Here is a 13119-nt window from a genome sequence, read left to right on the forward strand (position 1 = left end):
GAAGTGTCACCATCCATGATAAGGTTGAGGATGGTGGAGAGTCGGTCGAGGTTATGGCTTAAGTTGCTGGGAACTGTGGGGGATGACTGAGGGAGGAGGGGATGTGGATTAACTATTGTGATCGTGAATTTGCACTGATTGGGTTTTGGTGGTGCTGTCAGTAGGAGGGATCTAGTGGTGATCATGGGATCAACCCTAAGACCCAGCATGGAAGAAATTGGGGGCCAAATTGTCACAGGAAACCCTTGCTACCCTTGTGGTGAGTATGAATTCCTGGGAGCCAAAGCTGGCTTACTATTACCACTTCATTGCATGGTGCCCCTCCCCCCACATCCACTCCAGAATTTATAAAGCAGACAAGAAGAAATCCCTCTGGAGTGGATCAATCTATCACCCATTCACAACCACCCTCCACTCACATCTATCTCTTGCCCTCTCCCTTCCCTGATTGACAGACATTCCCCATACAAGGGGGAAGAAGACCTTGTTATATCAATAGATATTTAAGTTTTGTCATTAGTGTACTGAAGTAGCTTTCTTTGAATCAATGTTGATTTGGTGAGGAAGGTATCAAATAATACATACTATAAATCCAGTTTATTGTAAATATGCATTTTACATCAAATGGAAAACCCTCAACACCCCTTCAAGCAATATAGTTCATGAATAGTCCTTTAAAACATCTGCTTCATTTCATAAAACAAGAAAAAAAAAAAAAAATCTGCTAAATTATCAATGACCAATTTAAAGTGGAAAATTAATTATGACCAAGTTATGAACTCTTACAAAGTTATGAACTCATCAACAAAACTGAAGGAACATGTTTCATCCTGAAAACACTGAAACCCAGGTAAATTAAAAATCTAATAGAAAACATAACACTATACATATAATAATAATGTTTAAAGGCGACCATGGGCTAAGATAAAATAAATATCTAAGAATGTATTGTTCTATCAGTTGTCAATATCACCGTTTCATTTCTTATAAACAGCATTTAGGCCATGTCTACTGGCTTTACTACTAGTAATAATAATAATAGTAATTGTACAATCAGGATGAAGCATTTAATTTTGAATCCATTGCATCCGAAAGATTTTACTCACACTAGTAACAGTCACGGTCCAATCTATATTCACAATCCATCCAAATTAGTTCATGTAAATTAATGGGAGTGTAAACACAAGTGATCACATTTACATCAAGGCAACTTATGTGCAACAGGCAAGTCACCAAGAGAAGTTCTTAACTAAACTATCTAAGTTGCACTTAATATTACATGAGAAGAGTGAAAAGAAAGAGGTGATATGATACTTAGCTTTATAATTGTAAAAGGTACTGAAAAAATTTAAAGAGTCTGTTAGTATTGGATAAAAGAATATCAATAGGATTTACCAAAATATTAAAGATGTCAGAGACTGCTTAAAAAGAATTTGAAAGCATAGCTTTCCATTTAGATGCGGGGCAAATTAAAATGAGAAATAATTCAGGTGGACAACATAAAATAATTTAAGGCAAAATTTGACAAATTGTAATATAAAGACAGGGTTCCATGAACATACCTCCAGTCCTGTATATTACAACTAGGTAAATACATCCCATATATATAATATATATATATATATATATATATATATATATATATATATATATATATACACACACACACATATATATATTTACATACATACACCAAGGTCTTTTTGCCCCTTACAAAGGAAGTAGCCAAATTCAAAGGCATAAATCTACTCCCACCCATTTTGTCCTCACATTTTCCATTCCCATTCACCACCTCTCCCTCTCTCTTTTCTTGGCTCCTCCTGGATGACAGGTCATCCCTGCATATCACCCACTGCCCTGGGTCAGAAGCAATGCAGCAAAGCTGCTTCATTTAATCAGCAAACCCCCTCTATGTATCCTCTTACAGAAAAAGAGAAGATGGGGAGAAATCCCTTCAGGCAGCATCAAAATATCATTCACACATACTCACCCCCCCTGATCCCCCACCCACTTCCTTCCATGCATTACAGCATCACCCATACACAACCATTCCCCACTCACCCCTATCTTCTGTTTTCTCCTTTCCTCAACAGACATCCCCCTCTTTCCCAATGCCCCATTTACCCCATCCATCCATCTCATCCTTGGTCACCCCCTCATGTTCACTCTCTCCACCTCTGCCTTCCACACCTCTTTTACTAATCTTTCTTCACTTATTCTTTCCATTTACATACAGGAGAGACAAAGCCTGGAAAAAATGGAAAAAAGATAAAACATCCAAATGGCAAACATATAATAAAACTTAGGAACAAATATGTGAATATAAGCAGGAAAGAAAAAATTATGAAAAAGGACCAACCTAAACTCTTTTACAGATATATAAATGAAAAACTAAAGGATAAACATGAAATAGTGAAATTGCGTGAAGGAGATAAAGAATATATAGATGACACAGAGATGGCAGAAGTTATGATCAGACATTTTAGATCTGTTTTTACAATCGAGAGCTCACAACCTTGGGAAGATGGACAACAAAAAAGATCACCCACGATGAAAGAAATAAAGGTAACACAAAAAGAAATAAGAGACCAGATAAAAAACCTAGATGTCAGGAAATTGCATGGACCAGATGAATTGCAAATTGGATACTGAAAGAGTGTATAGATGAACTGACAGATATACTATACAAGATAATCAACTTCTCACTCAAAGAGGGAAAGGTGCCACAAGATTGGAAAGATGCGAACATAGTACCAATTTATAAAGGAGGAAATAAGGAAGATCTTACAAACTTCAGACCGGTATCCCTCACAAGCACAGTAGCAAAAATATGCGAAAAGGTCATCAGAAACAAATAGACCAAACACTTGGAAGAAAATAAGATAATAAACCCCAAACAATTTGGCTTTAGAAGTGGAAGATCATGCACCACAAACCTAATCTGGTTTTACTCAAGATTAATTGAGATAATACAAGAAAGAGATGGCTGAGCAGATTGCGTCTTTTTGGATTTGCAGAAGGCATTTGACAAAGTACCACATAAAAAATTAATAAGAAAAATTGAAATAATAGGAGGAATAAAAGGTAAACTGCTGCAATGGATGAAGGATTTCTCTGGGAAAAAAATGAGTGGTACTTAGAGACAAAAATTCGAACTGGGAAAATGTGAAAAGTGGCGTCCCACAAGGCTCTGTACTGGCTCCTTTAATGTTTGCCATATATATAAATGATATGGATGAGGGAGTAAACTGTTATATGAACTTCTTTGCTGATGATGCCAAATTACTCAAGAGAGTAAGAACAGAAGAAGATTGCATATCACTACAAGAAGACCTAGACAAAATATGGGAATGGAGTCGGAAAAGTGAGATGAATTTCAACATTAAAAAATGTAGCATAATGGAATTTGGAAAAAGTAAAAATAGAGTATCAGGACAGTACAAAATTGGAAACAAAAGTCAAAAAAGTCAATTCAGAAAGGGACCTGGGAGTAATCATCTCAAGTGACTTGACACCTGATAAACATGTCAATAAATTATTTGGAGAGACTTATAACTTATTGAGGTCAATGAAAGTGGCCTTCGACTACATAGATGAGGAGATGGTTAAAAAAATAGTTGTTACACTGATAAGACCTAAACTAGAATATGCTGCAACACTATGGGCACCTAGCACAAAGAAGAACATAAGAAAGTTAGAAAGAATACAAAGAGCAGTGACAAAGATGGCACCTACACTGACAAACCTGACATACGAACAAAGATTGGAAAAATTACATCTGTCATCACTGGAACAGAGAAGAGAAAGAGGTGATTTGTTGACCATTTTCAGAATTATGAAAGGGATGGAAATTCTCGACAGAGACGACTTATTAAAGTGGGACAGAAGAGAAACAAGAGGACACGAAAAGAAACTAAAGAAAGACAGCTACGAAAACGGGTCACTACGAGCATAGCTCTCATCCTGTAAAATACAACTAGGTAAATACACATACACACACACACATATATACAGGACTAAGACCATCATCATAGTGTGAATAAAGTCTAATGGTTGGACAAGAGATACAAAAACACTGTTCTAGATGTGTTGGGAGCCCAACAGTACCAATAGTTAGGTGAGGCCAAGAAAACCTTACAAAGATGTAAAGAAAGCAAGCCTTCCTTTCTATACAACAGGGCCATCAGCTGGTGTAGCAACAGAATCTGCAGCTCCTTTAACTTATTGAATGAAACTGTTGAAGTGCTGTTTTTACTCTGAAAATAAAAGCATATAAAATAAATACAAAATGGTACATAGGACTGGGAAATGATTTTCTATTACCTCACTGTAAAACATGCAATAAAATAACCACTAATTTAACAATAACTACTGTGGATAGGTGGTAAAGGGAAATACTTTTATTCCTAACTAGTTTTGCCTGTTTTCCCCTGTGGTGGGGGGAAAGAATACTGCCACCAAGTCTCACTTGAGTCATAAGAGGCAACAAAAATGGGATGGGGATTAGGACTAGGCATCTGTCTCCCTGTAGCCCTGCAAGGGACATTCCTAAAACAAGTAAAGGCATAAGAGGTTCTAGGAGTTTCCCAACCAGTACCCTAAGGTTTGGGTCTTTTAATGTGCATGGATGTGGTACAGATGAGAGTAAAATGGAAGAAATAGGCAGTACGTTTGTAAGAAGATGGATGTGTTGGCAATGAATGAAACTAAGTTGAGAGGGAGAGGCGAGTGTGAGTTTGGGAGAGTAGCTGGGAGGTTCTCAGAAGTGAAGAGAGAATGAGGGAGAGAAAGGGTGGCTATACTAGTTAGTGAAGAGATAGGTAAATGTGTAGTGGAGTGGAGGGAGGTTTCTTCAAGGTTAATGTGTATGAAGGTAAAACTGGGAAGGGAGAGTGTAGAAGGGAGACTTTTTGGATGGATTTAAACGAGTGCATAGAGGGATTAGGGAGAAATGTCAATGTAGTTGTACTGGGAGAGCTTAATGCTAGGGTAGAAAATGAACAAATAGACGGAGTGGTTGGGAAGTGTGTTCCAGGAAAAAATTGTAGTGGAGAGTTGATGGTGGAGGTGTATCTAGAGAGTTGATCATAGCATATACAGTGTTTAGGAAGAAAGTCAAGCATAAATACACATGGGAGAGGGTGGTGGATGGAAGGGTGGTAGATAGAATGTTAATTAACTATATAGTGGTAACCAAGAGTATAGTAGAAAGAGTTACAGATGTATATGTTCTAAGGGAGAGAATGGAGGAATATCAGATAATTTTTGAGTGGAAGGTAAATTGAGAGTGGAGGATAGATGGAGAAAGAGGAAAAGGACAAAAGGTAGGGAGATGCTTAGAGTGAACTGCTTAAATGAGAAAGAAAAGGAGAGGGAGTACAAGAAGAAGCTGAGAGAGGGGTGGGAGTGAAGGACAAAGTAGAACTAGGAGTGGAGGAGGAATAGGGGTGGTTCAAGGAGGGAGTCACAAGGTGTGCAAAGATGGTGGGTGGAACAAGGAGGATGGGAAGAAATAGAAGGAAGGGTAGTGAGTGGTGGGATAAGGTAGCAAAGAAGGTTGTAGAGGAGAGGAAGCAAGCTTTCACAGATTGGTTACAAAATAGGATGAGGGAGTCATATGAGAGGTACAAAGAAAAGAGATGAGAATTAAAGCATAAGATAAAGGATGCAAAGAGGAGAGCAGATGTGAAATGGGGTAAGGGAATGATAGAACATTTTGAAAGTAATAAAAAATGTTTTGGAAAGAAATTAAGAGAGGAGGAGGCAAATCAAGTAGAGAAGAAAAAGTAAAAGGTGCAGATGGAAAGATGATAATGGAAGAGAAGGCAGTAAGAGGAAGATGGGCAGAGTATTTTGGGGAGTTGCTAAATGTGAAGGAGGATAGGGAGGGAAAGGTAGTTGCATTGGGAAGTGCTAAGAAAATGACTGTGATGAGTGAGGAAAATGGAGGAGAAATTAGGAAAGATGAAGTGAAGGCAGTTGTAAGATGATGAGAGCAGATAAGGAACCTGAGTTGGATGGATGTCATGCAGAATGTCTGAAAAAAGGAGGTAGGGTACGCGTACCAATGGAGACGCACTTGCCCTATGCAGACGCATTTGATGCATAATCATAGGCTCAAAAAATCACTCAACTATCCCCTCATAATGTGACATAGTCTTACCTTCCTAATCCAAATAGGTATGTGACTGCAGGAGATGAAATAAAAAAAAGTACTGTTTTTGAAAAAATCCTTACGTAAACCTAAATTTTTTTTTTTTTTTTTTTACTGTTCCTTAGCAGATTTTTATTCCATTTTTTGCAGGTGGCTTGTGCATGGCTTTATGTACACTTGTGCATCAGAAAATGCTTCCCATTGCATGCAGGGGATAGTTAAGTGATTTTTTGAGCCTAAAATTATGCTCCTATCTATTCAGCATCGGCAGGTAGAAGCTTTTTTGTGTCAAATGCGTCTGCATAGGGTAAGTGCATCTCCATTGGTACGCGTACCCTACAGTGATGGTGGACTGGCTGGTGAGGTTCTTTAATGTTTGTTTAAGATAGGATAAAGTGCCAGAGGAGTGAAGGAGTGCCTGTATAGTCCCGCTTTACAAGGGAAAAGGGGACAAGTGTGAATGTAGTAGTGTCAGAGGGATCAGCTTGTTAAGTGTAATTGGGAAGGCTTATGGGAGGGTCTTGTTTGAGAGGATTAGGAGAGGAACAGAGGGAGTAATTGGTGAGGAACAGTGTGGGATTAGGACAGGCAGGAGTTGTGTAGATCAGATGTTTGTGGTAAGATAGATATGTGAGAAAGCTATAGGAAAAGGTAAGAATGTTTTGGGGGCATTTATGGATCTGGAAAAGGCTTATGACAGGGTAGACAGGAAGGCACTGTGGGAGGTATTGCAGATATATGGGATAGGAGGAAAGCTATTAATAGCAGTCAAGAGTTTTTATGAGAGTAGTAGAACTTGTGTTAGGATTAGAAATAGAGAGAGTGATTTGAGGTAAAGATGGGACTTCGTCAGGGATGGGTCCCCTGGCTGTTCAATTTATCCATGGATGGGGTGGTGTGCAAGGTAAATGCAAGGGTAGCGGGTCAGGGATGATGATTAAAGAAAATGGAGAAAAGTAGGAGATAAACCAGCTGCTCTTTGCTGATGACACTGTGCTTGTAGCAGGATCAGAGGAAGGATTGAGGATGTTAGTGACAGAGTTTGGGAAGGTGTGCAAAAGAAGTTGAAAATAAATGTGGGTAAAAGGTGATGAGATGTACAAGGGGTGAAAGTGGCAGCAGACTGGAGATGAGTATTAACCCCTTCCATACGGGGCCGCACACGTAGGCGTCATGGGGAGCGAGTGTATTCGCGAGGCTGCCATATCGGCGTCTTGATTATATTTATTGTAGTCGCCCCTCCATAATGACATTCTTTCTAATTCTTTTGTAATCGCATTTTCTATGGTTATCAAAATTCACGGGTGAAGAGAGAACGATCGATATAAGCGGTGACTATATTTTATGATGCGAGTATTATTACGACACGTCGTACGGCTGGCATTGGTTGCTGCCACCGAGATCTAAGTCCATGACGCCTACGTGTGCGGCACCGTATGGAAGGGGTTAAGGGAGGCTGGAGGAAGTGGATATTTTTAGATACTTGGGTGCAAATGTGGCAGGAAAGGGAGGAGTGGGGGTGGAGGTAGAATGTAGATTGAGAGAAGCGAGTAAATGCCTTGGTGGATTAAAAAGTGTAATGAGAAATACACATTTGGGAATGGATGCTAAGAGGAGATTGTATGAAGGAGTGATTGTGCCAACAGCAATGTATGGGGCAGAAACATGGAACATAAGAGGAAGAGAGGAGGATTTTGAATGTGTTTTGAGATGAGATACCTGAGAAGTATGATAAGGGTTACTATGCTGGATAGAGTGAGAAATGAGGAGGTGAGGAGGAGAACAGGGGTGGAAAGGGAGTTGGGAGATAGGGTTGATGAAAGAGTATTAGGATGGTTTGGACACATGGAAAGAATGAGTGAAGAAAGATTAGTAAAAGAGGTGTGAAAGGCAGAGGTGGAAGGAGTGAACCTGAGGGGTCGAACTAGGATCAGATGGATGGATGGGGTAAACGAGGCATTGGGAAAGAGGGGAATATCTGTTGAGGAAGGACAGGAGAGGACAGAAGATGGGGGTGAATGGAGAATGGTTGTGTATGGATGATGCTGTGATGCATGTGGGGGAATGGGTGGGGAATGGAGCATGAGGGAGTATGTGTGAGAAATAAATTGATGCAGCCCAAAGGGATTTCTCCCCATCTTCTCCTTTTCTGTGTGAAGGGATGGAGAGGGGGTTTGCCGATTTAATGAAGTGGCCTTCCTCTGGATGTTCTGTGTCTTGCGACACTGCTTCTGACCAAGGGCAGTGGGAGAGATGCAGGGATGACCCATCATCCAGGAGGTGCTACGATGAGAAGGAGGGAAGAGGGTGGAGAGAGGTGGGGTGAGTTGTGGGTGGAATGGGTGGGAGTGGTTTTTATGCCTTTGTTTTTTGGCTACCCCCCTTATAAGAGGGAAAAGGCCTTTGGTATATGTATGTAGTTTTGCCTATGTGGCTTCTTCAGGAAAAGTGCTCGAAGTCAAGCTGGCCAATTTATACATAACAAGAAAGGGACACAGCAATGTGTCTTGTTGGAACACCAATCAACACCGCCTGCTGGAGGGACAAGTTGTTTGCCATCAGTTTCAATGGCTGAGAGCCTGAAGCACCATTGCAGCTGGCAATGGTCCTCAGGCCCTCCCATAGACTCTGGAATACTGGACTGTTGTCTATACTATATTGTATTGGAGAGGGCTTGTTTTTATGTCACCAGCTGATGTCACAGGTCAACTCTTCTTGTGTGAAAAGGTGGAGGAAATACTGCTAAACCTGATAAATAGTGATCTTGGACCTGGTCCACAGAGCAAGTTTCTGCACCTTGGGGCTATTCCTTCAGGCAGAGGCAATTGTGTTAGTGGGGTTTGAAGACTAGATACCATGGAGATTCTCTTTGAAATCCATCTTGCAGGACTATCATATGCAGTTGCAGTAACCCATCATTGTTCCCACTATTAATCAAATATCAACAGGGTACACCAATACCTGCAAAGCACAGTGGTTGAACATGGGAATGGTCCTTTACTGTTCAATCTCTTCATAAGGAATCTCCCAATCCCAGAACCAGAACTAAACACCAATATACTCCCATATAATGATCTATCTATACATAAATACACCAATTCTTCCCCCTTATAAGAGAGATAGCCAGCCATGGCAAGCACTCACACCTTCTCATCCCACCCCCATGTGTCACCAGTTTGTTTCCAGTCATGCCCTAGCATAAATGTGATAGAATGTTTTGTATTTGCAAATGAATATTGCAACAATTCCTCATTGTATATGTATTGTGTACTTTCCACTGAAGTGTAGGCTGAAATATTAAGAATTTAAAATTGTACTTAATTTCATATTATATCAATTGTTGTAAATGTATAAGTGAGAGAAATTATAAGACATAGATGTGTAGGGGTGTAAGAGCAAAGGGGCTTTACAAGGGAAAGGGGGACAAGTGTGAGTGTAGTAGTTTCAGAGGGATCAGTTTGTTGAGTGTAGATGGGAAGGCTTATTGCAGGTTTTGATTGAGAGGGTTAGGAAAGGAACACAGAGGGAGTAATTTGCGAGGAACAGTATGGGTTTAAGACAGGCTGGGGTTGTGTGGATCAGATTTTTGTGGCAAGATAGATATGTGAGAAAGCTTTAGGAAAATGTAAAGATGTTTTTTGGGCCTTCATGGAGTTGGAAAAGGATTATGACAGGGTAGACAGGAAGGAACTGTGGGAGGTATTATAGATAAATGGGATTGGAGGAAAGCTATTAAGAGCAGTTAAAAGTTTTTACAACAGTAGTAGAGCCTTTGTTAGAATTAGAAATGAAAACAGTGAGTGGTTTGAGGTAAAGGTGGGACTTAGCCAGGGATGTGTCATGTCACCATGGCTCTTTAATTTATACATGGATGAGGTGGTATGAGAGCCCAGTGACAATGTATGCCTACTGACCTCCATCCTAGCACTCCTGCTGAAGCTACATCAGCAAGGCAGGAGTGTTACGCTCAACTGGGTGCTGAGACCATGTAGGCATCCCAGGAAACGAGCTAGCCGATGCCGAAGCAGAAGCGGCGCGCCAAAGACCCGAAGTCAATGTTGTCGTCCCTCTTAGCAGAAATCAGTTGCGCACACACACCAGGGCTCTCAACCACATACAATGGTCCTGGAGCTGCAGCGTCTACGTCGTGGGACCATCCCCCAACCCCAAGAGTTGGGGGCCAAACGGCAACAACCACCCCTGGCCCCCAGCTCTACGCAGGTGGCACCGATCCCCAAGAGGAGCTACACCTACCTTGGGGAGTACCACAATCCTTTTTCCCAACATGCAATATTACGTTTTTTCTGCACCGAGGGGTGATTTTCCGGCGATCACCCCTCTTCTTCTACTTTTAGCTGGAGATGTAGAGAGCAATCCTGGGCCCACCACAAAATACACATGCCCAACATGCTCTAAACCCATTACTTCGAGCAGACAGACAAAGGGCTCAGTTCAGTGCAATATGTGCAAAAACTGGGCCCACCTCACTTGTACAACACTTGCTGACACAAACCAATACACAAACACTTGGACATGTTCTACCTGCCCTCCAGTAACCCCACTCCCACCTCCCCAACCACAGCCAGCACCCTCACCCACTCCCAATTTCCCTCTGCCCTTACCCCCGATTAGTACTCCCCTTCCTTTGTCCCTGATCTCTCCTTTCCCCCCCTCTGACCCAGATCCTACACCTTCCCCACTACCACCCCAACCTCAACCCCAAACGGCAACATACAACACATACAAAACACACAACATCAACATATTACAATACAACATTGACGGTATTAACACGAAAAAACATGAACTTGAACACTTTCTTAAAAAACACAACATACACATTGCGATTTTACAAGAAACAAAACTAAGACACTCACACAAAACACCATCATTTCATAATTACACCACCATCAGACAAGACCGGACTGACGGCTATGGCGGCGGACTCATCACCCTGATCCACCACTCCATCTGTTTTGTGGACACAAGTGCCACAACCAAAATTCTCCTCCCTACCACAGATAACACTACAGAAATCCAATCCATTCGAATCCGCACAGGCAACAAATCAACACTGACAATAGTTAACATGTACATTCCCCCCCAATCATCCCCCACAGTTCCAGACACCTTCAGGCCTCGTTTTAGCCAACTAGCCTCAATCCCCAACCTGATCATGGGTGGAGACTTCAACGCCAAGTCGTCTGCCTGGTATGTCGACAACCCTGACACAGACAGAGGGCTTGATATACAGACTCAGTTTGACTCATTGACTATCATGAACAACACACATAATCATACACATATCCCACACCAAGCCCTCTACACTCCCTCCTCTCCTGATATCACCTTTTGCTCCCCCTTCCTAACCCCAACAACATCATGGAGAGTGGTCGGAACCCTTGGCTCTGACCACCTTCCAATCATCATCACCACCAAAACAAGATGCACCCCAGTTGGCCACAGACACACTTACACCAATTACAAGAGAGCTAACTGGGAAGCTTTTACTGAAGAGACAGAACAACATTTTGAAACACTTAACAGTACACCAATCACAAACATAAACAATGCTGTGCACACTTTTAATACAATCATACAAAATGCAGACTAGAGATACATCCCTAGAGGCAACAGAAAATCACACAACCCCAACTTCACACCAGAAATCCAAAGCCTCATCAGACAACGTGACACACTTAAACACGGTACCCCCACACCTATCCCTCAAAACATAGCAGACCAAATACAAACACTAAACACTGTGATTGCCAATAAAATACACAAACAAAAAACACAAAATTGGCAAAACTTTATCAATACACTTGATCACAAAACAAACACCAGCAAATTGTACAAAACACTCAACAGCATTACACTATCCAACAGTAACACTACATGCTCTCACGCAGCAATAATCACAACAACAGATAATCTACCCTCAAACAGACAACAAGCAAACGCACTCATACGTCATTTGGCACAGACAAGCCATCTCACTTCTCACCCTGACGACCGACGCACCATTCAACGTAAGAAAGACTTTCCCACAGACTCAGACTATATACCCTTCATAGACAGTCAGACAAAACTCATAATACATAGTCTCAAGCACTCATCTGCCTGTGGCCCTGATAACATAAGCAACATCCACCTAAAACACATTGGACCACAGGGTATACACACACTCACAAACATTGCAAACTACAGCTATTCACACAACACTATACCCGACATCTGGAAGCATGGTAAAATAATCACCATTCCAAAACCGAACAAAGACCCAACAATCCCAACATCGCACCGCCCAATCACACTTCTCTGCACCCCCTCTAAAGTCATTGAATGCCTAATACTTCAACTTGTCACACCACATATTCCCCTTGCTGACTCACAACACGGTTTTAGGCCACTACACTCCACAAACACTCTTCTGACAAACCTCACACAAAGAATTTTAGATGGCATCAATTCAGATAGGCCCCACCAAAGAACACTTCTTATAACATTAGACATTAGTAAAGCTTTTGATGCTATCCCCCGCCACAACCTAACAAATAAAATATATAATACAGACATGCACAATAACACCAAAAGATGGCTGGCCAATTATCTGGCAGGTAGGAATGCTTACGTGTCATATAATGGCCAATCATCGCACATCAGAAACATTAAGAACGGAGTACCACAGGGCTCAGTTCTATCCCCCACACTATTTAATCTATACATGCATGACTTACCCACGCCAGACACCTCAGAAATACAAATCTCTTCCTACGCAGACGACATAACAATCATATGCATACATCGTAACACAGACAAAGCTGCAGAAATAATCCAGCCATACCTTGACACACTCAACACATGGTTCATCACAGACTCAAAATAGCTCCAACCAAATCTACAGCAACACTTCTCACAAACTGGACAAAAGAACACAAATACATACCTCATCTCTACATCAA

General features: G+C 41.3%; 1 protein-coding gene across 1 annotated transcript in view; it reads right to left on the reverse strand.

Moving 5' to 3' along the window:
* Nucleotides 1-582: 582 nt before the first annotated feature.
* Nucleotides 583-13119, reverse strand: part of LOC143023823 (armadillo repeat-containing protein 8-like) — an 83187-nt gene continuing 70650 nt past the window's right edge. The window contains exon 15 of the mRNA XM_076182447.1: nucleotides 583-4256. Within this exon, the coding sequence (XP_076038562.1) occupies nucleotides 4217-4256 (40 nt within the window). The 3' untranslated portion in view covers nucleotides 583-4216. The remainder of the gene's footprint in view (nucleotides 4257-13119) is intronic.

This window comes from Oratosquilla oratoria, unplaced genomic scaffold, assembly GCF_046742065.1.
Source record: "Oratosquilla oratoria isolate Oo_2021 unplaced genomic scaffold, ASM4674206v1 SCAFFOLD64, whole genome shotgun sequence".
NCBI classification, from domain to species: domain Eukaryota; kingdom Metazoa; phylum Arthropoda; class Malacostraca; order Stomatopoda; family Squillidae; genus Oratosquilla; species Oratosquilla oratoria.